This window comes from Macaca fascicularis, chromosome 14 (assembly GCF_037993035.2).
Source record: "Macaca fascicularis isolate 582-1 chromosome 14, T2T-MFA8v1.1".
NCBI classification, from domain to species: domain Eukaryota; kingdom Metazoa; phylum Chordata; class Mammalia; order Primates; family Cercopithecidae; genus Macaca; species Macaca fascicularis.
This window is the reverse complement of record NC_088388.1, coordinates 72,590,469-72,614,534: the sequence shown is the minus strand read 5'-3', so window position 1 is coordinate 72,614,534 and position 24,066 is coordinate 72,590,469. Positions and strand designations below refer to the sequence as shown.

Below are 24,066 nucleotides of genomic sequence, written 5' to 3'. Positions count from 1 at the left end.
TGCTCTTGAACTTTCCAGTCTCCAGCTGTAAGAAATAAATGTTTGTTGTTTAAGCCACCCAGTCATGGTATTCTGTTACAGCAGCCTGGATGGACAAAGATAACTTCTTTAAGTGGTAAGCAATTTAAAATTTAAAAAAAAAAGACAATTTCTTTAACTGAAGGATGAGTAGGAATTGGGGAAGAGTGGGGAAGGGAGGGGAAGAGTATTTGCGGTAAAGAGAAGTGAGTATAGGAAATTTTGAAGGTGAAAATGTCGGTGAAAATACTCTTGAAAAGGGCCTAATTCCTCTTTCTCCTGAGTAATTTTTCAATTTGCTATACACTATAGCACTTAATATGCAATGTTTAGGCCATAAAGTCTCTGAAGACAAAACTTACGCAGAGTACTTGGTAAATACGAAGGCAGCTTCAGAGGATAATGAGGCTCTATATGTGTCAATGCAAAATGAAAGCTTAAAACATTAAAACATTGCCGGGCGCGGTGGCTCAAGCCTGTAATCACAGCACTTTGGGAGGCTGAGACGGGCGGATCACGAGGTCAGGAGATGGAGACCATCCTGGCTAACATGGTGAAACCCCGTCTCTACTAAAAAATACAAAAAACTAGCCGGGCGAGGTGGCAGGCGCCTGTAGTCCCAGCTACTCGGGAGGCTGAGGCAGGAGAATGGCGTGAACCCGGGAGGCGGAGCTTGCAGTGAGCTGAGATCCGGCCACTGTACTCTAGCCCGGGCAACAGAGCGAGACTCCGTCTCAAAAAAACCAAAAAAACAAAAAAACAAAAAAAACCCATTAAAACATTTTAGGTAAGAGGTGGACTATACCATGAGGCCCTTCAAAATGACAGGGAATAGTACCACCTGTCTAGGTGACTACAGAGACCAAAGCAGCAGGGAGGACTGATTCACAAAGTTCTGTAGGAAGTACAAAATAATTATAGTTCCAGTCCTCAGATGTTACTTTAAAGTCTATTTCAGGAAGCATAATGAAAACTTGGTACCCATCAGAAAGAAAATAGCTACTCACTTCTGTTTGCATAATCTTTTAAAAAAGTTTCTTGGTTTAAGCTGCTCTTTGTATGTGCCAGGGTTCTGGGTTAATGGTGGAGAGGACCCTATTAGACCTGACAAACTACTTGTAAAATCAAACGTCCATGCCACAAGCCAGGTTTTTACCATTTTATTTTAGATGCATGTTCTTTTTTTTTTTTTTTTTTTTTTTTTTTTTTTTTTTGAGACGGAGTCTCGCTCTGCGGCCCAGGCTGGAGTGCAGTGGCCGGATCTCAGCTCACTGCACGCTCCGCCTCCCGGGTTCACGCCATTCTCCTGCCTCAGCCTCCCGAGTAGTTGGGACTACAGGCGCCTGCCACCGCGCCCGGCTAGTTTTTTGTATTTTTTAGTAGAGACGGGGTTTCACCGTGTTAGCCAGGATGGTCTCGATCTCCTGACCTCGTGATCCGCCCGTCTCGGCCTCCCAAAGTGCTGGGATTAGAGGCTTGAGCCACCGCGCCCGGCCTAGATGCATGTTCTAAATGCATTTTATTTTAGATGCACGTGGCTGGGAGAGGAACCAGAAGGGAGTAAATTTTGATAGAGATGGTTTGAGGATATAGCTGTTGTCTTGATAAGCCAGACTAGATGATATTTTAAGAACTCCCTGTAATTTATTCTAGGTCACCAATTCATCCCTGGGCCTGAGAAGGCACTTTTTCGATCCTGTCGTTTCTACAGCTAAGCAAATAACTCCCCAATAATGAGAAAATGTACATAAATGTTTTTGTGAATGACATAAGATACTATACACAAATGTAAGGACTTTTTTTATTATTCACTTAGAAAGTTTTTTTTTTTTTTTTTTTTTAAGACAGGGACTTGTTCTATCACCCAGATTTCAGTGCAGTGGTGTCATACTTCAGCCTCCAACTCCTGGACTCAAGCAATCCTTCTGCCTCAGGCTCCTGAGTAGCTGGAACTACAGGGGCACACCACGACATTCGGCTAATTATTTTATTTTTTGTAGACCAGGCTTTGTTGCCCAGCCTGGTCTCGAACGCCTGGGCTCAAGCGATTCTACCGCCTCGGCCTCCCAAAGTGCTGGGATTACAGGTGTGAGCCACCGCGTCCAGCCGCTTTATGGAATTTTTTTTTTTTTTTGAGACAGAGTCTTGCTCTTGTTGCCCAGGCTGGAGTGCAGCGGTGTGACTTTGGCTCACTGCAACCTCCGCCTCCCGGGTTCAAGGATTCTCCTGCCTGAGCCTTCCGAGTAGCTGGGATTACAGGCACCCACCATCACACTACGTTATTTTTTTGTATTTTTAGTAGAGATGGGGTTTCATCATGTTGGCCAAGGCTGGTCTGGAACTCTTGACGTCAGGTGATCCACCCAACTCAGCCTTCAAAGTGCTGCGATTACAGGCATGAGCCATCACGCCCGGCTTTTTTTTTTTTTTTGAGATGGATTCTCCCTCTGTCGCCAGGCTGGAGTGCCATGGTGCGATCTCGACTCACTGCAACCTCTGCCTCCCGGGTTCAAGGTATTCTCCTGCTTCAGCCTCCCGAGTAGCTGGGGCTACAGGTGCGTGCCACCACGCCCAGCTAATTTTTCTATTTTTGGTAGAGACAGGGTTTCACCATGTTGGCCAGGATGTTCTTGATCTCTTGACCTCGTGATCCACTCGCCTCCGCCTCCCAAAGTGCTGGGATTACAGACGTGGGCCACCGCGCCCGGCCTGCTTTACGGATTTTGCAAGTCATTTTCTCTCTCTAGGCTTCAGTTTCCTCATCTGCAAAATTGGGAGGCCCTGATTCTGACAGTTATAAAATTCCTGGGAGCAATGGAAGATAATGTTATTTAGTAAGATGCTGTGAGAGGAATTATGATGAGAGGGTGAAGAAGGTGGGGTGGGTGCACGGGTGAAGAACGGATCTGAGGACTGTGAGGCACGGCTGAGGGCTCAGGAAAGAGGCACCTCTTACAAATTTTAAGGCTATAGGACCACCCACACTTTTGGGGGGATCATATTCCACCTTTGTCCCGGCCCCGCCTCCGCCCCACCCTTCTCCCCTCCCCTTCCTTCCCCTCCTGTCCCATAAGACTGAGAAGCGCCACACTTCGTATGGCCGCCACACTGGTCCGCTTTCCACTGCTCTAGGGTTGCGCGCGCTCTCACGCTGCCACCTCACTCGCGTGTCTGCTCGCCCTCGGCCCCTTCCGATTGGCTCATTACGTAAGTGACGTAAGGGCTCCAGCCTCCCCCTAACTTATCCCTGGCTTGCCCCGCCTCCTCCTGGCTTCTTCTGGCGCAAGTGGAAACCTAACCTGCCCCGTCGCCGCCGTGCGGGAGGAGCCAGTAGAGCTGTCCAAACCAGGAAGGCGATGGCTATGGCGGTGGCGCGCACGCACGCACGCACGCCAGCGGCCGTCGGGGCCGCAGGCTCGCGCCCGGGCTCGCCCCGCGCCGCGCCAGAGGCTCGCGCACTCAGCAGGTTGGGCTGCGGCGGCGGCGGCAGCTGTGGAAGCTGAGGCGCTGCGCGTGAGAGGTCCCAGATACGTCTGCGGTTCCGGCTCCGCCACCCTCTGCCTCTCTCCCCCAGGTGTCGGAGTTGAGTGCGGAAGGAGGGAACTGCCCTAGCCTAGGGAAACCAGAGCACACCCCTGGCTCCTGCCGACACCGCCCTCTCCTTCCCAGCCGCGGGCCTCGCTCGGTGCTAGGCTACTCTGCCGGGAGGCGGCGGCGGCTGCCAGTCTGTGGAGAGTCCTGCTGCCCTCCAACCGGGCTCCTCCACCGGGCCTTGCAGGGGCCGAGAGAGCTCGGCGCCCGCCCTTCCGCTCGCCTTTTTCGTCAGCCGTCTGGAGCAGCATCGGTCCGGGAGGTCTCTGGGCTGAGGCGGCGGCAGCTCCTCTAGTTCCACCATGTCCGCGGGCGGAGACTTCGGGAATCCGCTGAGGAAATTCAAGCTGGTGTTCCTGGGGGAGCAAAGCGGTGAGTGCGTGGCTCCCCCACTCCTGGCAGCTGGCCGCAGCGTTCCCGCACCGCCCCCGGTGCGGCCCTTCCGTCCGCGGAGGCTCCCAGCCCGCCTAGCGTCCGCGCTCGTTGCCACTGCAGCCCTTCCCGATGTGCCCCCCGGTGCCACTGGCTCTCCGCCTGGATCTGTCGGCCGAGATTTTACCCTGTTCCCCGGGTTCTTCAATCCTTGACTCGCCGTCTCCGTTCCCCGCAGTCCGGCCGTCTCCGGTCGATCTGCCCCCCCTCCTCAGCCCTCACCCCGCCCAGCCTCTTGTCCATCCCTTTCTTCCTCCGGTCTCCGTCGTTTCCCCTACCCCAGTACCCTTTCTTGAGCCCCACCCTTATTCCTTGCTCTTTTCCCAGTTCCTCAGCTCTGTGAGGCCCACTCAGGGAAGCCCTACTCCTGAGAACGGGCCCTCTTCAACCTTGGCCAAGGAGGGTGGGATCTGGGCGTTGTTTTCCCCAGAGGCTTGGCCCTGAGAAGTGCTGATGTCGTCGAAGGTGGGAAGGAGTGGTCGTAGAAAAAATTATTAAATGGTTTTCACCTGGGTGGGAAATTAGTCGGGCCATAGAGGAAACATCTGAATTGGAGACGACTTGAGCATGGGGTGGTTGGGGGTGAAAGGGGTAGCGTCGGCAGTGGAGATTTTTGCCCGTTAGGTTAGATGGGGCTGTGGCTTGTCGGAAAACCTCATTTTGTTCTGTTGACTTCCATCACTGACAATTCTTTTGGCAGTGTTGATGATTTTTCAATCTCTGCCAGATGCTATGTCATGATCATTTTACTTGGAATATTTCTCATCTCACCTACCCTTTTTCTCTTTTCAACATGAAGCAGCGTTTGAGTCTCATGGTGGTACAAACGGGAATTACTGGGGAAATGTTAATTATTCATTTCTTGAGTATTTTCCAATGATATATTGAGGATTCATGTGAGAGAAGGCTTGGAATAACAAACATCTTTGTTTTGTCGAATTTCCTTTGGAAAATGGAGTAGAGTAGAAATAAACTCATCTAGTTATCTAAATTAGATTTAAATACCATTTGGGCTAAATAATTCTTTTATGCTTCATATTCCGTACTATCTGATGAGTGAAATTGTTATGTCATTTACCTGGTCAGGTTCTGCTGTCACTGTACTTCCGTATTAGATACAAGATCCTAATTTTGTGATGGTCGTTTCTACGATTACTTCTTGTAGTAATTTCAGTTTTATGCTGTATTATACAAACTTGACACTCGACAATTCAGGGACGATTACCCGCCTTTGTTTTTCTCACACTTTGCATGACCGTCTTTAAAATTCAGACATTGAGAGACTAGTTCTGAGTCATCAAACATTGAGTACCTACTAGGTGTTTTAGGTGAGGTTATAGAAAACATTGTTTGTTTTGACTAGAAGGCATATAAGTGATATAAACTCATAGCTTTTATTACTACTTTGAACTATTTATACTGATTTGTATGCCATTACAGAGGTTAATACCCTTGCAAAATTGCCTCCCGTTAGAACTGGGAAATCATTTTTCTCCTTTCATGTGTAGATTATCTTCCCCTCCTCCCTTTTGGGGGTAAAAATACGATCTCCTTGCTTTTCGCTTACATATTTTCCTGAGGTAAGTATAAACTTGTGTCTTTAGGTGAGTAACTTGGTAGAACCTATGGAGTTGATCCTGGTCCAGCTTTTATATGTCAATTTCAGGATAGTTCCCAAACATAAAATAAAGCTTATTGATCATTATTGGTAAAAAGGATCCAAAGTGCTTATTGTGCATTCTAAGGATATTATTGCCTTTCTTACGTTGTGATGCACAGCTATTTAGTTTGCATGAAAAAACTCATTCATCTCCCTGTCTAAAAATATTTTAGCATGAATGGAGTGCTTAACTTCCTAAGTATCTTCAGGTTTCCTTTGAATTTCTTGAGTATTTGTATATGTTCTAATTCATAATGGAGAGTTTTATGGCTTCTAATTTCGTACCTTGTTTAAGCCTCTACTACCCTCCTCCCTCCATTACTGAAGCCTGGTTAGATTTTTTTTTTTTTTTTAATAGACTTCAGTTTTTAGAACAGTTTTAGACTTACAGAAAAATCGAAAAGATAGTGCAGAGTTCCCATATATCCACACATCTAGTTTCCCCTGTTATTAACATCTTGTATTAGTGTGGCACATTTGTTACAATTAATGAACTAATATTGATATGTTATTATTAACTCAAGTCCATAGTTTATTTAGATTTTTAGTTTTAACCTAATGTCCTTTTTCTGTTTCAGCATTCAATTCAGGATGTCAAGTTAATTATCTTTTGAAGTTACTATATTGCCAAGTAATGCCATTCAGTAGCTTTGACAATGAAAGATTGATCTCTGTTTTCATGGTTAGTGTCTATAGTTTTCTTATGCATTAGTAGAGGTCTGTAGACTCCATGTCGTTTGGATGTAACTCTTCATGAATTATTTATTTTTAGGTCTGTTAGAATTCCACAATTCAGCTTTCAAAGACTATAATCTGTGGCAAGTCTTGTTTTTTCCTTAATAGCATTTACCACCTTTATAATTATCTTATTTTTTGTGTGTTTGTTTTTATTTCCCACAGAAGAATGCAACTCCCATGAAGATAAAAACTGTTACCTTTTTTGTTCAGTGTATCCCCATTGCCTAGCATAGAGCCAGGCTCATAGTAGCTGCTTAGACATGTTGGGTGAATGAGTGGTGGCTGAATCTAATAGTAATGAAAGCTAGTAGCCTATATTACACTCTTTGACGTGGTGAAGTTCACATTTTTTCCGTATGCAATTGATAGTTTAACAATAACACTTAAAACTTACATCATTTGATTGTATACAGGAATCTATCAGATACTTAAGTGGGTAGAGAAACCAATCATTTAAAGGCCCAACCATTTCATTCAAAAAATAGGACTGACCTGAATTTTGTACTTTTTTGTTTTTGAGTTGAGCAGAATTAGTCTTCCTTTGTTAAAGTTGTTGTTAAATTATTAATATAACACATGAAAAGTATTCAAATTATACTAATGATGTGCTCATGTGCTTATGGAACTGATCTGAAATTAGGTTTTATTTGGCTTGTCAAAAATTTAAGATACTAGGGTGGGTGCGGTGGTTCATGCCTGTAATCCCAGCACTTTGGGAGGCTGAGATGGGTGAATCATCTGAGGTCAGCAGTTCAAGACCAGCCTGGCCAACATGGTGGAGGCCCACCCCCCTACCCCCCGGCCTGGTCTCTACAAAAATACAAAAATTAGCCAGGCATGATGGTGAGTGCCTATAATCCAGCTACTCAGGAGGCTGAGGCAGGAGAATCGCTTGAACCCAGGAGGCGGAGGGTGCAGTGAGCCGAGATCATGCCATTGCACTCCAGCCTGGGCGACAGAGTGAGACTCTGCCTCAAGGAAAAGAAATATATATATATATGTATGTGTGTATATTTAAGATACTATGCTCTATGATGAAAATGAATTACGTCAGTACATGAAGCAGATTGAGTTAATGACATCAATCTTAACCTTGGATAAATTCTTACGGTTTAATAAGGGAATGTTTGGCCGGGCGTGGGGGCTCACACCTGTAATCCCAGCACTTTAGGAGGCCCAGATGCGTGGATCACCTGAGGTCAGGTGATCCTGACCAACATGGCAAAATCTCATCTCTACTAAAAATACAAAAATTAGCTGGGTGTGGTGGCGTGTGCCTGTAATCCCAGCTACTCAGGAGGCTGAGGCAGAAGAATCACTTGAACACCCAGGAGGTGGAGGTTGCAGTGAACTGAGATCGCCCCACTGCACTCCACCCTGGGCCTCAGAGTGAGACTTTGTCTCTGAATGTATGAATGAATGAATGAATGAATGTTGAAATACCCAATTGGAAGTTCCTTGAGGAGTCTGTTTTGTTACTACCTCTGGCTATTGTCTTGAGATGCGGAGGCACTTTTAGTAATGTCACTGAGTGGTTTACAGTAGAAGATTTTACTATGTATACATGTTACCAATTATAAATTAGGAGAGGTAGTGGCAGAGAGAAGCGCACACTCAGCCTACTACTGCTTTTTTCATTTTTATATTGCCTTTTCTTTTTTACATCAATGCTGATTGAATTGCAATGTGTTAGATAAGGAAAAATGTCTTACTGTCAGAGACTAGCAGTACTGACCAGGTTGTTGTTTTTCTTTTGAGACAGGGTCTAACTCTGTCACTCAGACTGGAGTGCAGTAGTGCGATCTCAGCTCACTGCACCCTCTATCTCCCAGGTTCAAGTGATCCTCCCACCTCAGCCTCCCAAGTAGCTGAGACAGCAGGCATGCACCACCACGCCTGGCTAATTTTTGTATTTTTTTGTAAAGATGGGATTTTACCATGTTGCCCAGGCTGGTCTCAAACTTTTGAGCTGATCGTCTGGCCTCAGCCTCCCAAAGTGCTGGGATTACAGGTGTGAGCCACCATGCCTGGCCAGTATTGAACATTTTATATTGGCTGGATCAGTGGTTTTTAAACTTTTTTTTCCCCAAAACCTCTTTCTGCTCTTACAAATTTTTGAGGATCCTAAAGAGCTCTGTTAATGTGGTTGTTATTGTTCTTCCTCCTCTTCCTCCTCTTCTTCTTTCTCCTCTTTGTCCTTCTTCTCCTTGTCCTTCTCCTCCTCTTGTTCTTTTTCTTCTTCCTCCTCCTCCTCCTCTTCCTCCCGCCTTCCTTCCCCCTTCCTCCCCCTTCCCCCTTCTCCCTTCCTTCCTCCTTTTCACTTCCCCCTTCCTTCCCCCTTCTCCCTTCCTTCCCCCTTTCTTCTTCCCCTTTCCTTCCCCCTTCCCCCTTCTCCTTGGATGCAGTGACTGTTCACAGGGGCTATCATGGCCAACTGCAGCCTTGTCTCAAGCTCTCCTCCCTCAGCCTCCCTGGTAGCTGGGACTATAGGCACATGCCACTGTGCCTTACTTTTGTTTATGTGTTTTATATCAATATTTACTGTACTGAAAAAAAAATTAAAAAATATTTAATATGTTAAAAAATAATAGGGCCAAGCGTGGTGGCTCATGCTTGTAATCCCAGCATTTTAGGAGGCCGAGGCAAGCAGATCACTTGAGGCCAGAAGTTTGAGACCAGCCTGGCCAACATGGTGAAACCCCGTCTCTACTAAAAATACAAAGAAATTAGCCTGGCATGGTGGCGGACGGTCCCAGTGGTAGTCCCCAGCTACTCAGGAGGCTAAGGCAGGAGAATCGCTTGAACCTGGGAGGCGGAGGTTGCAGTAAGCCAAGATCACGCCATTGCACTCCAGCCTGGGCAACAAGAGCAAAACTCCATCTCAAATAATAATAATAATAATAATAAACCCATTGCATGTTAACACCTTTTTTTTGACTGCCTCCCTCAGTTGCCCAGGATGGAGTGAGTGCCTCCCGGGTTCCAGTGATTTTCATGCCTCAGCCTCCTGAGTAGCTGGGACCACAGGCACACGCCACCATGCCTGGCTAATTTTTCGTCTTTTTAGTAGAGACAGGGTTTTGCTATATTGGCCAGGCTGGTCTCAAACTCCTGGCCTCAAGTGACCTGCTTGCCTTGGTTTCCCAAAGTGCTGGGATTACAGGCATGAGCCACCATCCCTAGCCTTCATGTTAACATCATTTCTGAAATGAAAAAGAATTATTTTCCAAACAGAGATTTAGTGAGAGTGACATTGTTTTACATATTTGCAAATCTCTTTAATGTCTGACTTGATAGAGGACAGTTGGATTTGCATAGCTGCTTATGCATTCAATCCTGTAATATTACACATCATATAGGCCCTGGGGAACTCCACAATACATTTCAAGAGAGTAAGAGTGAAAAATTCAAATAACATCTTAATATTATAAAAATGGTTTTGACATCCAGGAGTTTGTGGACCTCCCCAAGGGTCTTGGGAGATCCCAAGGGGTCAGTGGACCACTTTTTGTAAACTGCTGGGTTAGGTAATACTAAGCCAATTGTATTTCATGTTACAATGTTGCCAGTTTTTCATGTCTTGTTCTGAGGCCTTAAAACTAAATGGTAGAGTTAATGATTTAGAACATTAAAGGACTGGTAGAGATGGAGAGTAAGAGTCTAGATTGCATGTTTCAGCAGTGGCTACTGACCTTTCGCAGATTACTCAACATCTCTTTATGCTCAATTTTTCCTTATGTATAACATAAATAGACCTACCATAGAGTTATTGTGACGTTTAAATTAGTCAAATAATGCAAAACATTGAGAAGAGTGCTGGCCACATGAGAAGGGCTCAGAAAGTGTTTTAATTTAACAAATGTTTATTGAAAATTGCTACAGTGTTAGGTGGTTTGGTAGTGCCTACTTTTAAGGAATTTATATTTTATCAGGGAAGAAATATACAATACCTAATACAATATAGTATGATGAGTGCAGTTACTTTTAGAAGTAGAGCTAAGGCTGGGTGTGGTGGCTCACACCTGTAATCCCGGCACTTTGGGAGGCCTAGGTGGGCAGATCACTTGAGGTCTGGAGTTGGAGACCAGCCTGGCCAACATGGTGAAACCCTGGCTCTACTAAAATACAAAAAATTAGCTGGGCATGATGGTGGATGTCTGTAATCCCATCTACTCAGGAGGCTGAGGCAGGAGAGTCACTTGAATCCAGGAAGCGGAGGTTGCAGTGAGTGGCCATGTTGGCCAGGTTGGTCTTGAACTCCTTGCTCTCTCACCCAGGCTGCAGTACAGGGGTGTCATTATAGCTCACTGCAGCCACGAGCTCCTGGGCTCAAGTGATCCTCCCACCTCAGCCTCTGGAGCTGTTGGTATTAGAGGCATGCGCCATTGTGCTCAGCTGATTAAAAATTTTTTTTTAGCAAACGAAGTCTTGCTGTGTTGCCAGGCTGCTTTCCAACTCCCGGGCTCAAGTGATTCTCCTGCCTCAAGCTCCTGACTCTGGAATTACAGGCTTGCACCACCTCACCTGGCTTGGACTTTTTATTAGACTTCCTGATTTTATTTCATCTGGTCTCCTCCATTTCCTTATACTTCTGTTTTAATTCTCATAAGATTTTTCTCAACTTTCTTCCATTCTGTTATTTTTTTTTTTCTGCTGTCATTTTAATTTCTTTTTTTTTTTTGTTTTTTTTTTTTGAGGTGGAGTCTTACTCTGTCACCTAGGCTTGAGTGCAGTGGTGCAATCTCAGCTCACTGCAACCTCTGCCTTCCAGGCTCAAGTGATCCCTCCCATGTCAGCCTCCGGAGTAGCTGGGACCACAAGCATGCGCCACCAAGCCCGGCTGTTTTTTGTATTTTTGGTAGAGATGGTGTTTCACCATGTTGCCCAGGCTTGTCTTGAATTCCTGAGCTCACATGATCTGCCTGGCCTTGGCCTCCCAGAGTGCTAGGATTACAGGCATGAGCCACTGTGCCAGCCCTTATCATTTTAATTTCAAAGAGCGTTTTTGTTCGTTTTCTGAATGTTCCTTTTCTGTAGCATCTGTTTTTTGTTTTTTTGAGACAGAATCTCGCCCTGTCACCCAGGCTGGAGTGCCGTGGCGCAATCTTGGCTTATTGCAACCTCCACCTCCCGGGTTCAAACGATTCTCATACCTCGGTCTCCTGAGTAGCTGAGATTACAGGCATCCGCCACCATGCCTGGCTAATTTTTGTATTTTTAGTAGAGACGTGATTTCACTTTGTTGGACAGACTGGTTGAACTCCTGACCTTCAGTGATCTGCCCACCTTGACCTCCCAAAGTGCTGGGATTATAAGAGTCACCACACCCAGCCTTCTGTAATATCTTTTTAATTCCCCATTTTTACCTTTTCTTGTCATTTTAAAGATATTAATAAGCTATATGACTTTTCTTCCTGCATATTTAGTTTTTGTAAATTGTTTTTCATCTCTGCTTGTTTTAGTTTCTCTATTTCCTGTTTGACGTGGTCCTCAAAAAACTAGTGTTTCTTGGCTATTTGCTTTTATTTAAGAGTTGAGCAGTAATTTTTTTTTTTTTTTAAGCTCTTGTGGGCCTTTACTGCAGAATGATCTTGCTGAGTTCCTTTTTGGGAGTCTCTAATGTTGGGTCTTTAAGTCTTTTTGCTGGTCAGATTCCCCGAAGAAGAATTACTCAGTGCACTGCTGGAGAGAAACTTGGTTGTCAGTGTTCTTGGAAGTGAATGGAGAGAGGGTTTGAAGTCATAACATACAGTAAATGCATTTAGTTTCCTTGCTTTTAATATTGTTTATACTCTATCCTTCAGCTGTACCTTGTAATCCCTAGTACAGAAACCCTGTTTTTCTTTCTCAGCAGCATTATCTTCTAATTTTCTGATGAAATGGAGGAGGGACCCAGCTGTGTTGAACTGAAGAGGGAATATAAGAGAGTGTTAATCTACTTGTTAAATAGACTTTCATCCCTTCTTTCTGTTTTTAGTTCCATCTTCACCTTTATTTATAGATGTACTTGGCCCAGACAATTCCTAAATCAATGGGGGTTCTGTGGTCCAAATCAGCTTTCTCAGCTTTCCCCATTGTCGGTTTAAAATTGATCATTATTGAGTCTGTTAGGTCAATTACTACTTTTCCATTTGCTTTCTACCTTCTAACTTGGATGATTTAGATTTTCTGAGAACCAACACTTAATACTTGCTTAATACTTGTTTAGGGTTTGTTTGTTTGTTTTTTGAGACAGGGTCTCTCCGTGTTGCCCAGGCTGGAGTGCAGTCCGTTCACAGGCATGATGATAGCACACTACAGCCCTGAACTCCTGGGCTCAAGTGATCCTGCTGCCTCAGCCCCCTGAGTAGGTGGAACTATAGACTCAGGCCACTGAGCCTGGCTCTCTTCTTTTTCAAAAGTACATTTTGGCTGGGGGGCATGGACTCACACCTGTAATCCCAGCACTTTGGGATATGGAGGGGGGAGGATTGCTTGAGGCCAGAAGTTCGAGACCAGCCTGGGCAACATAGTGAGACCCTATCTTTACAAAAATTTTTTTTTTTTTTTTTTTTTTTTTTTTTTTTTTGAGACGGAGTCTCGCTATGTCGCCCAGGGTGGATTGCAGTGGCCGGATCTCAGCTCACTGCAAGCTCCACCTCCCGGGTTTTTACGCCATTCTCCTGCCTCAGCCTCCCGAGTAGCCGGGACTACAGGCGCCCACCACCTCGCCCGGCTAGTTTTTTGTATTTTTTAGTAGAGACGGGGTTTCACCGTGTTAGCCAGGATGGAAAAATTTAAAAATTAGCCAGGTGAGGTACCTATAGTCCCAGTTACTTGGGAGGCTGGCTTGAGCATAGGAAGATTGAGGCTTCTGTGAGTCTTGATTGTGTCACCTCACTCTAGCCTGAGAGACAGAGCAAGACCCTGTCTCAAAAAAAAAAAAAAGTACGTTTTATAAAATTAAAACCAACTTATTTTACCCCCATATTCATAGTAGCATTATTCGTAGTAGCCAAAAGGTAGAGGCAAACAAGTATCCATCCACAGATGAATGAATAAACAAAATGTGACACATGCATACAATGGAATATTAGCCTTAAAAAGGAAGGAAATCTTGGCCTGGTGCGGGGCTCACGCCTGTAATCCCAACAGTTTGGGAAGCCAAAGCGTGAGGATCATTTGAGGCCAGGAGTTTGAGACCAGCTTGGCCAACATGGAGAAACCCCGCCTCTACTAAAAATACAAAAATTACCTGGGCGTGGTGGCACATGCCTGTAATCCCAGCTACCCTGGAGACTGAGGCACGAGAATTGCTTGAACCTTGAACCTGGGAGGCGGAGGTTGCAGTGAGCTGGCATCATGCCACTGTACTCCAGCCTGGGCGACAGAGTGGGACTCTGTCCCAAAAAAAAAAAAAAAAAAGGAAGGAAATCTGACATATGGTACAACGTGGATGAACCTTGAGGACGTTATGCTAAATGAAATAAGGCAGTCACAAAAGGACAAATATTTTATGATTTTTAAAATTAATAAGTACTAAATAAACCTCTTTGTTATCCTGTCCATTGTGAGATTGACTAAACCTTGCCAGAACATCCCAGCAGACTTCACTTTTGTGATGAAATCCAAACTCTCTTCTCTAAGTTAAAGGCTTTCATAGTCTGGCTTCTACCTTTGTATCACTTATTTCTAACACTCGTCTTTACCAGGCCAAGATTTCCTTCCTTTTTAAGGCTAATACTCCATTGTATGCATGTGTCACATTTTGTTTATTCATTCATCTATGGATGGATACTTATTTGCCTCTACCTTTTGGCTACTATGAATAATGCTACTATGAATATGGGGGTAAAATAAGTTGGTTTTAATTTTATAAAATGTACTTTTTGTTTTTTTTGAGACAGGGTCTTGCTCTGTTTCTCGGGCTAGAGTGAGGTGACACAATCAAGATTCACAGCAGCCTCAATGAGGCAGACTTTAAAAAAAAATTTTTTTTTAATTCTTGTTTAAAAATGTTGTAATTAGAGATAAGATCTCGCTATGTTGCCCAGGCTGGCCTTTAACTCCTGAGCTCAAGTGATTCTCCTGCCTCAGCCTCCCGAGTAGGTGGGACTACAGGCATATGCCACCACACCCTGCCAGTTTGTTTTTTCCTTACACTCAGGGTCTTGCTCTGTTGCCCAGGCTGGAGTGTAGTGGTGTGATCATAGCTCACTGCATCCACAAGCTCCTGGGCTTAAGCAGTCTTCCTGGCTTAGCCTCCCGAGTAGCTAGGACTATAGGCACACACCACCACACCTGGCTAATTTTTAAGTTTTTTCATAGAGACAGATCTTGCTTTGTTGACCAGGATGGTCTCAAACTCCTGGCCTCGAGTGATCCTCTGGCCTCAGCCTCCCAAAAGGCTGAGATTACAGTCATGAGCCACTGAGCCCAGCCTAGTTTGCTTTCTTAAATTGTCATTAAGTTGTGTACTGTACAGAACATGTCTCTGCCTTTTATTTTTCAGTAGTTTTGGGGGAACAGGTGGTAGGTGTTTGGTTGCATGGAAGAGTTCTTTAGTAGTGATTTATGAGATTTTTGTGCACCCATCACCCGAGCAGTGTACACTGTACCCAGTGTGTATATAGTATTTTATCCCTCCCCCACTTCCCCCTGAGTCCCCAAAGTCCATTATATCATTGTTTTGCCTTTGTGTTCTCATAGCTTAGCTCCCTCTTACATAAGTGAGAACATATGATGTTTGGTTTTCCATTCCTGAGTTACTTCACTTAGAATAGTGGTGTCCAACTCCATCCAGGTTGCTGTGAATGCCATTACTTCGTTCCTTTTTATGGCTGAGTAGTATTCCATGGTAGATGTATACCGCATTTCTTTTTTTCTTTTTTTGAGATAGAGTCTTGTTCTGTTGTCCAGGCTGGAGTGCAGTGTCATGATTTCGGCTCACTGCAAGCTCTGCCTCCTGGGTTCAAGAGATTCTCGTGCCTCAGCCTCCCGAGTAGCTGGGATTACAGGCGTGTGCCACCATGCCTGGTTAATTTTTTTATTTTTAGTAGAGATGGGGTGTCATCATATTGGCGAGGCTGGTTTCGAACTCCTCACCTCAATCTGATCTGCCCACCTTGGCCTTCCAAAGTGCTGGAATTACAGGCATGAGCCACAGTGCCCGACCTAATCCATAATTTTTTAAAGTTAGTTTTGGTAGAATTTTGGGGGGAAGAAGGAGGATTCAGAAATAGACAACAGTTATAAATGGCATATTTGAAAAGTGAACTTGTGATTTAACTAAATACTATGTTTTGGGGTCCTTAAAATATTTTTTGACTCTTCATTACAGAAAAATTTGAATGTATAAAAAAATATAGCCGGGCGCGGTGGCTCACGCCTGTAATCCCAGCACTTTGGGAGGCCGAGGCGGGCGGATCACAAGGTCAGGAGATCGAGACCACGGTGAAACCCCGTCTCTACTAAAAATACAAAAAATTAGCCGGGCGCGGTTGTGGGCGCCTGTAGTCCCAGCTACTCGGGAGGCTGAGCCAGGAGAATGGCGGGAACACGGGAGGCGGAGCTTGCAGTGAGCTGAGATTGCGCCACTGCACTCCAGCCTGGGCGACAGAGCGAGACTCAGTCTCAAAAAAAAAAAAAAAAAAAAAAAAAATTACGGAGACTCGCATCAGGAGCCCCTGTTAGCTGTTACACAGCTTTAATAATTATTAACTCATATCTTAGTTTTTTTTTCATCTATATAGCATTCCCAACCTCTGTATCAAAGTGGGTTATTTTATATATTTATTTATTTTTTAGAGACAGGGTCTCACTCTGTCACCTAGGCTGGATTGCAGTGGTGCAGTCATAGCTTGCTGTAACCTTGAACTCTTGGGAAAAATGGGTTTTTTTGTTTTGTTTTGTTTTTGTTTTTGTTTTTTAGATGGAGTCTCGCTCTGTCACCCAGGCTGGAGTGCAGTGGCGCAATCTCAGCTCACTGCAAGCTCTGCCTCCCGGGTTCACGCCATTCTCCTGCCTCAGCCTCCGGAGTAGCTGGGACTACAGGCGCCCGCCACCTCGCCCGGCTAATTTTTTGTATTTTTTAGTAGAGATGGGGTTTCACCGTGTTAGCTAGGATGGTCTTGATCTCCTGACCTCATGATCCGCCTGTCTCAGCCTCCCGAAGTGCTGGGATTACAGGCTTGAGCCACCGCGCCCGGCCTAAAAGTGGGTTATTTTAAAGCAAACTCCACACATCATATTGTAACTATTTTGCTATGGCTGCTCAAAGAGGAAGACCTCCTTACTGAAATATTCTTGACATTTTGTATATACTTGCTCATAGAGTCCTTTATTTTTGGGATACTGTTCGTTCCTTTACATATTTTTGAGCTTAATATCCTCTAATAGAGGATCTCTCTATTAGAGAATTAAAATATCCATGAGTTCATAATAATATGAAGAAGTGACAGCTCTTCCTTTAAAAGAATTCCAGTTAACAAATACAGACAGAATGAGGTAAATTTAAAAATCACCATTAGAATACCACATTAGTAACTGCTGCAGGTAAGATCCCTTTGATGAATTTTAAAATTGGTGGGCAAAAGTTTGAGAACACAATGCATCATCTCAAAGTGTCTTCCCCAATGTAGTTGTTATTTACAAAGGGAAAAACATTAACTTTAGGGTGAAGAAACACTGCAGACACCACCAGTAACCACGTGATTAAGGTTGACATCTTTAGGAATAAGATAATGAGCCATTATGTATCCTCTGTTATAATGCACTGAGAAAGGCACATTAATTCTGTGGTAGTTTTGCCAAGAATGCATGACCTCTGTCTAATCTTGAGAAAACATCAGACAAATCCAAATTGAGGAACATTACATGAAACAACTGCCCAGTGTTATTCAAAAGTGTCCATGTCACAAAAACAAGGGAAAATGGCGAAAATCTCACAAATCAGAGGAGACCAAGGAGACATGACAACTAAATGCAATGTGGGATCCTGGATGACATCTTGGAACAGAAAAAGGGCATTAGTAGAAAAATGGGTGAAATTCTAAGTCAGTTACGTAGTTTAGTTAATAACATGATATCACCGTTAATTTATTAGTTTTGATAATTGTGCCGTGGTTATGTAAGATTTTATCTTAGAGGCTGGCCGGGCGTGGTGTCTCACGGCTGTAATTCCCAGCACTTTGGGAGGCCAAGGTGGACCAATCACGAGGTCCGGAGTTTGAGACCAGCCTGGCCAACATGGTGAAACCCAGTCTCTACTAAAAATGCAAAAATTAACCGAGCATGGTTGGGCACCTGGAATACCAGCTATTTGGGAGGCCGAGGCAGGAGAATTGCTTGAAGCCAGGAGGTGGAGATTGCAGTGAGCCAAGATCACACCACTGTACTCCAGCCTGGGCAATAGAGCAAGACTCCATCTCGGAAAAAAAAAAAAAAAAAAAGATTTTATCTTAGAAGAAGCCAGGTAAAAGGTATACTGAAATTCTCTGTACTATTTTTATAACTTTTGTATAAGACAAAAAAAAATTTCTTTTTTTTTTTTTTGAAACGGAGTCTCGCTCTGTCCCCCGGCTGGAGTGCAGTGGTGCAATACCGGCTTACTGCAAGCTTTGCCTCCCGGCTTCACGCCATTCTCCTGCCTCAGTCTCCCGAGTAGCTGGGACTACAGGCGCCCGCTACCATGCCCGACTAATTTTTCTTTTGTATTTTTAGCAGAGACGGGGTTTCACCATGTTAGCCAGATGGTCCCGATCTCCTGACCTCGTGATCCACCCACCTCGGCCTCCCAAAGTGCTGGGATTACAGGCCTGAGCCACCGCGCCCGGCCTTTTTTTTTTTTTTTTTTTTTTTTAAGACAGAGTCTTGCTCTGTTGCTCAGTCTGGAGTACAGTGGCGCGATCTTAGCTCATTGCAACCTCTGCCTCTCGCATTCAAGCTGTTCTCCTGCCTCAGCCTCTTGAGTATCTGGGATTACACGTGCCCACCACCACACCGGACTAAATTTTTTTTTGGATTTTTAGTAGAGACGGGACGTCTGCCTGCCTTGGCCTCCCAAAGGGATTACAGGCGTGAGTCACTGCCTTACAGTGCTTTCTTATCTTGTTCACTCTCTTGTATGTGTGCGTGCTTGTTTTCTTCGGTGGATTGTAAGCTCCTTTCAGGTCAGGGCTTTACTTGTATTTGTTTTTGCATACTTATCCCCCCCCCTCCTTATTTCCTAGCATTTAATAGTTTTGGAATGAAGTGAGAAATAGCCGTTCGAACATTAATATATTTGTTTACTTTTTTTTTCTTTTCTTTCTTTTTTTTTTTGGAAACGGATTTTCACTCCTGTTGCCCAGGCTGGAGTCAATGGGGCGATCTCAGTTCACTGCAACCTCCACCTCCCGGGTTCAAGTGATTCTTCTGCATCAGCCTCCCAAATAGCTGGGATTATAGGCATGTGCTACCATGTCCGGCTAATTTTGTATTTTTAGTAGACACAGGGTTTCTTCATGTTGGTCAGGCTGGTCTCGAACTCCTGACCTCAGGTGATCCACCTGCCTTGGCCTCCCAATGTGCTGGGATTATAGGCATGAGACACCACGCCCGGCCTGTTTTTCTTTGATAAGAGTAATCAGTAGTCTGTCTTTACCATTATGTATCTTTCTTGTCTGCAACTTTTATGTAAACAGGTTTTTTTGTCTAGGTGTGGTGGCTCACGCCTGTAATCCCAGCACTTTGGGAAGCATAGGTGAGATGATCACTTGAATCCAGAAGTTTGAGACAAGGCTGGGCAGCCATAGCCAGACCCTGTTTGTTTTGTTTTGTTATTATTTATTTATTTATTTTTGAGACAGAGTCTCGAACCTCTGACCTCAAGTAATCCTCCTGCCTCGGCCTCCCAACGTGCTGAAATTACAGGCGTGAGCCACCATGCCCAGCCTATTTTATTTTTTTCTGCTTTAATTTTGTTTTTCTTTTTAAATCATATTCCCTTCTTGTCTAAAAGAAATAAAAAAAACAAAATGAAAATTTTTAACATTTCATTTTCTAGATCAGTTTTAGGTTCACAGCAAAATGGAGAGGAACTTACTGATATTTCCTGTGTATCTCCTGCTTCCACACATGCATTAATCTCCCCCGTAATCAACATCCCCTGCTAGAATGATACATTAGTTAATGAACTGACATTGACACATCATTAATCACCCAAAATTCATTGTTTGCATTAGAATTTATTATTGGTATTGTGTATTCTGTGGGTTTGGACAAATAATGACATGTATGTACCATTATAGTATTATATGGACTATTTTCACTTCTCTAAACATCCTGTTCTCTGCCTACTTCTCCCCACTCCCAACCTCTAGCAACCCCTGATGTTTTACTTTTACTGTCTCCTCAGTTTTGTCTTTTCCAGAGTATTATGTAGCTGGATCATGTATGCATTCCTTTTCAGATAGGATATTTTCATTTAATAGTTCACATTAGGTTCTGGCATGTCTTTTTATGATTTGATACTGTATTTCTTTTTTGTGCTAAATCATATTCAATTGTGTGGCTATACCACAGTTTGTTTATCCATTCGCCTACTGAAGGACATTTTGATTGCTTTCAGGTTTTGCCAGTTACAAATAAAAAGCAGCTGTAAACATCCATGTGCATCCTTTTTTTTTTTTTCTTGTGCAGATTTTTGTGTGGACACAAGTTTTCAGCTTTTTTGGGTACATACCAAGGAGCATGGTCACTGGATCATATGGTAATAGTATATTTTGGGCCAGGAACAGTGGCTCATGCGTGTAATCCCAGCACTTTGGGAGGCCGAGGTAGGTGGATTATCTTAGGTCAGGAGTTCAAGACCAGCCTTGCCAACGTGGTGAAACCCCGTCTCTACTAAAAATAGAAAAAATTAGCCAGGCGTGGTGGCGTGCATCTGTAATCCCAGGTACTTGGGAGGCTGAGGCGGGAGAATTGCTTGAACCCAGGAGTCGAAGGTTGCAGTGAGCCAAGATCGTGTCATTGCACTCCAGCTTGGGCAACAAGAGCGAGACTCCATCTCAAAAAAAATTTTTAAAAAGTATATTTTGTTTTGTAAGGTAAATATTTTTTGTTTTTACTTTGGATGTCTCTATTTCATCATGCTGGAAATTTATACTGTAGATCTGATAAATATTATTGTGGAGAAATCACTTTTATTAAAAACAACTTTTGAGCTATAAATGTGAAATTGAAATTACTTGTTTTAATAAATTTTCTATACAACCAAATTCATTCTCTGAAGTTTTAAATATGATTGTATAGGTGTAGTTTAGGGGTTTTTTTTTTTTTTTTTTTTTTTTTAAGACAGTCTCACTCTGTCGCCCAGGCTGGAGTGCAGTGGCGCGATCTTGGCTCGCTGCAACCTCCGCCTCCCAGGTTCAAGCGATTCTCCTGCCTCAGTCCCCCGAGTGGCTGGATTACAGGCGCGTGCCATCATGCCTGGCCAATTTTGTATTTTTAGTAGAGACGGGGTTTCACCATGTTGGCCAGGTTAGTCTCAAACTCCTGACCTCAGGTGATCCTTCTGCCTTGGCCTCCCAAAGTACTGGGATTACAGGCGTGAGCTGCCACTCCTGGCCAGCTAGTTTTTTTTTTTTTTTAAATTCAGGAGAAACAAAAAATCTTGATTCATTTTAGGTCTCTTAGAGAAAAGCTACTAGATTTTTAAACTTTAGTGTTATTGACTAGGTAAGCGACATTGAAGTAGCATTAGTTTGGTTTAATTGATTCTGTTTTCTTCTAGAATTGCATCACCTAGGTGAGACGCCCTTGGATATGATATTGCAGTGAGTTTTGCTTGCCGCTGAGCTTTTCTGTTGTGATTCCCTAGGTACTTTTCTCAACTGTCTTTGTTACCAGGATGGAACAATGACTACAGGTAGTGTTTTTTGCTTGGCTTTTGTTGCTACAATCATAGCATATGATTTAAGCTACCATTATCATAGCGGACTAATTTTTTATAGTTCTTTTGTGGGACAAATTCAAAAATATAAATATCTACTTGGTCTAGTTCAATACCATCTGGCCAATGTTATTGACCAAGAATTATGAAGCAGGTTAGAATTGATCATAGTTATAGATTGTAGACTAATTGAGGCTTCTCTTTTTTTTTTTTGAGACAGAGTTTTGCTCTGGTGCCCAGGCTGGTCTGCAGTGGCACGGTCTCTGCTCACTGCAACAATCTGCCTCCCAGGTTCAAGCGATTCTCCTACCACAGCCTCCCAAGTAGCTGGGACTACAGGCGCATGTCACTAAGCCCGGCTAATTTTTTGTCTTTTTAGTAGAGACAGGGTTTCACCATGTTATCCAGGGTGGTGGTCTCCATCTCCTGACTTCGTGATCCGCCCACCTTGGCCTCCCAAAGTACTGGAATTACAGGCATGAGCCACCGCGCCAGCCTGAGACTTCTCTTTTTTATGCAAATACCAGTCTTAGATTCTGTGAATCCTAGGTATCCTTCAAGAATATATTATGTGAGGACTTACTTTACCACTTATAAAAATAATCTTCTAAATTAATACACCTCGGTTTTCTTGAGGCCCCAATAATTAGATAACTTTTAATAATCAACCTTAGAGGTGGCAGGATTTCTTGAGCCCAGGAACTTGATGCTGCAGTGAGACATGATTGGTGTTACTACACTCCAGCCAGAGACAGAACAAGACCCTGATTCAAAAAAATAAATAAAAGTAAAAAATCAGGCTGAGTGCATTGGTGGCTCACGACTCTCATCCCAGCATTTGGGAGGCTGAGGTGGGAAGATCACTTGAGCCTAGGAGTTCGGGACCAACCTGGGAAATATAGTGAGACCCCATCTCTTAAAAAATATTTTTTTAATCAACCTTTTTTTAGTTTACTTTTTAGTTATCTTTGGTGTTCCAATATTTTATTTTATATATATATATATATATATATATTTTTTTTTTTTTTTTTTTTTTTTGCGAAGTCTCGCTCTGTCTCCCAGGCCAGAGTGCCGTGCTGTGATCTTGGCTCCCTGCAGCCTCCACCTCCCAGGTTCAAGTGATTCTCATGCCTAAGCCTCCTGAGTACTAGAATTACAGGCATGCACCACCACAGCTGGCTAATTTTTGTATTTTTAGTAGAGACAGTATTTCGCCATGATGGCCAGGCTGATCTTGAACTCCTGACCTCAAGTGATCTGCCCACCTTGGCCTCCCAAAGTGCTGGGATTACAGACATGAGCCACTGTACCCAGCCCCAATATTATATATATACACATATATATACATGTATATAGATATATATACACATATACAGATATATATACACGTACATATATATATGTGAGTGTGTGTGTGTGTGTGTGTATATATATATATATATATTTTTTTTTTTTTGAGACAAGAGTCTCACTCTGTTGCCCAAGCTGGAGTGCAGTGGTTCATTCTTGGTTCACTGCAGCCTCTGACTCCCAGGCTCAAGCAATCCTCCGGCTTAGCCTTTCAAGTAACTGGGACTACAGGTGTGTGCCACCACGCCAGCTAATTTTTGTATTTTTAATAGAGACGGGGTTTTGCCATGTTGCCCAGGCTGGCCTCAAACTCCTGAGCTCAAGTGATCTGTCTGCCTTGGCTTACCAAAGTGCCACCGCACCTGGCCTCAATATTGGATATTTATTTTATTTTTTACTTTGAGACAGGATCTTACCCTGTTGCCTAGGCTGGAGTGCAGTGGCACTATCGTAATTTGCAGTAGCTGCAAATTCTTAGGCTTGACTCTTCCTGCCTCACCCTCGCAAGTAGCTGGGGCTACAGGTCTACTCCACCATGCTTGGCTAAATTTCTTTTTAAATGTTTTTGCAGATGGAGTTTTGCTGTGTTGTCCGGCTAGCCTTGGACTCCTTGCCTCAAGCATCCTACAGTTTCAGCTTCCCAAGTATCTGGGTTTGCAGGCAGGAGCCAGTCTCTGGCTATGTTAGCCATTTTTAAGTGTGTAGTTCAGTGGCATTAAGAACATTCACACTGTAGTACTGGCTAGTCATGGTGGCCCATGACTGTAATTTTAGTACTTTGGGAGGCCATGGTGGGAGGATTGCTTGAGCTCAGGAGTTCAAAACCAGCCTGGGCAACATAGTGAGACCTTGTCTCTATTAAAAGTAAATAAATAAGTAAAACATAAATAAAAAATAACATTCACATTTAGTACAACCATCACCCACATAAATTTTTATAGCAACTTTATTGAGCTAAAGTTTACATATCATACAATTTACTTGTATCAAGTATACAGTTTAGTGGCTTTTAGTATATATTAATAATATGTGATCTTTTTTTGAGATGGAGTCTCCCTCTGCTGCCCAGGCTGGAGTGCATGGTGTGATCTCAGCTCACTGCAACCTCCATCTCCCAGGTTCAAGCTGTTCTCTGCCTCAGCCTCCTGAGTAGCTGGAATTACAGGTGCCCGCCACCACGCCCAGCTAATTTTTGTATTTTTTGTTAGAGAGTAGCTGGGGTTACAGGTGCCTGCCACCACGCCCAACTAATTTTTCTATTTTTTTATTAGTAGAGACAGGGTTTCACCATGTTGGCCAGGCTGGTCTTGAACTCCTGACCTCATGATCCGCCTGCCTTGGCCTCCCAAAGTGCTGGGATTACAGG

General features: G+C 43.8%; 1 protein-coding gene and 1 long non-coding RNA gene across 3 annotated transcripts in view; one reads left to right on the top strand and one right to left on the bottom strand.

Moving 5' to 3' along the window:
* Positions 1 to 1,807: 1,807 nt before the first annotated feature.
* LOC135967067 (uncharacterized) lies at positions 1,808 to 4,252 on the bottom strand. The gene is made up of 2 exons (XR_010580908.2): positions 3,318 to 4,252; positions 1,808 to 2,823 (listed from the first exon to the last, which is right to left on the bottom strand). It is a non-coding gene; the product is annotated as an uncharacterized lncRNA (long non-coding RNA).
* Positions 3,464 to 24,066, top strand: part of RAB6A (RAB6A, member RAS oncogene family) — a 99,406-nt gene continuing 78,803 nt past the window's right edge. For both annotated transcript variants that reach the window (XM_005579046.4, XM_005579047.4), the window contains exon 1: positions 3,464 to 3,981. In XM_005579046.4, coding sequence (XP_005579103.1) covers positions 3,912 to 3,981 — 70 coding nt within the window. In that variant the 5' untranslated portion in view covers positions 3,464 to 3,911. The remainder of the gene's footprint in view (positions 3,982 to 24,066) is intronic.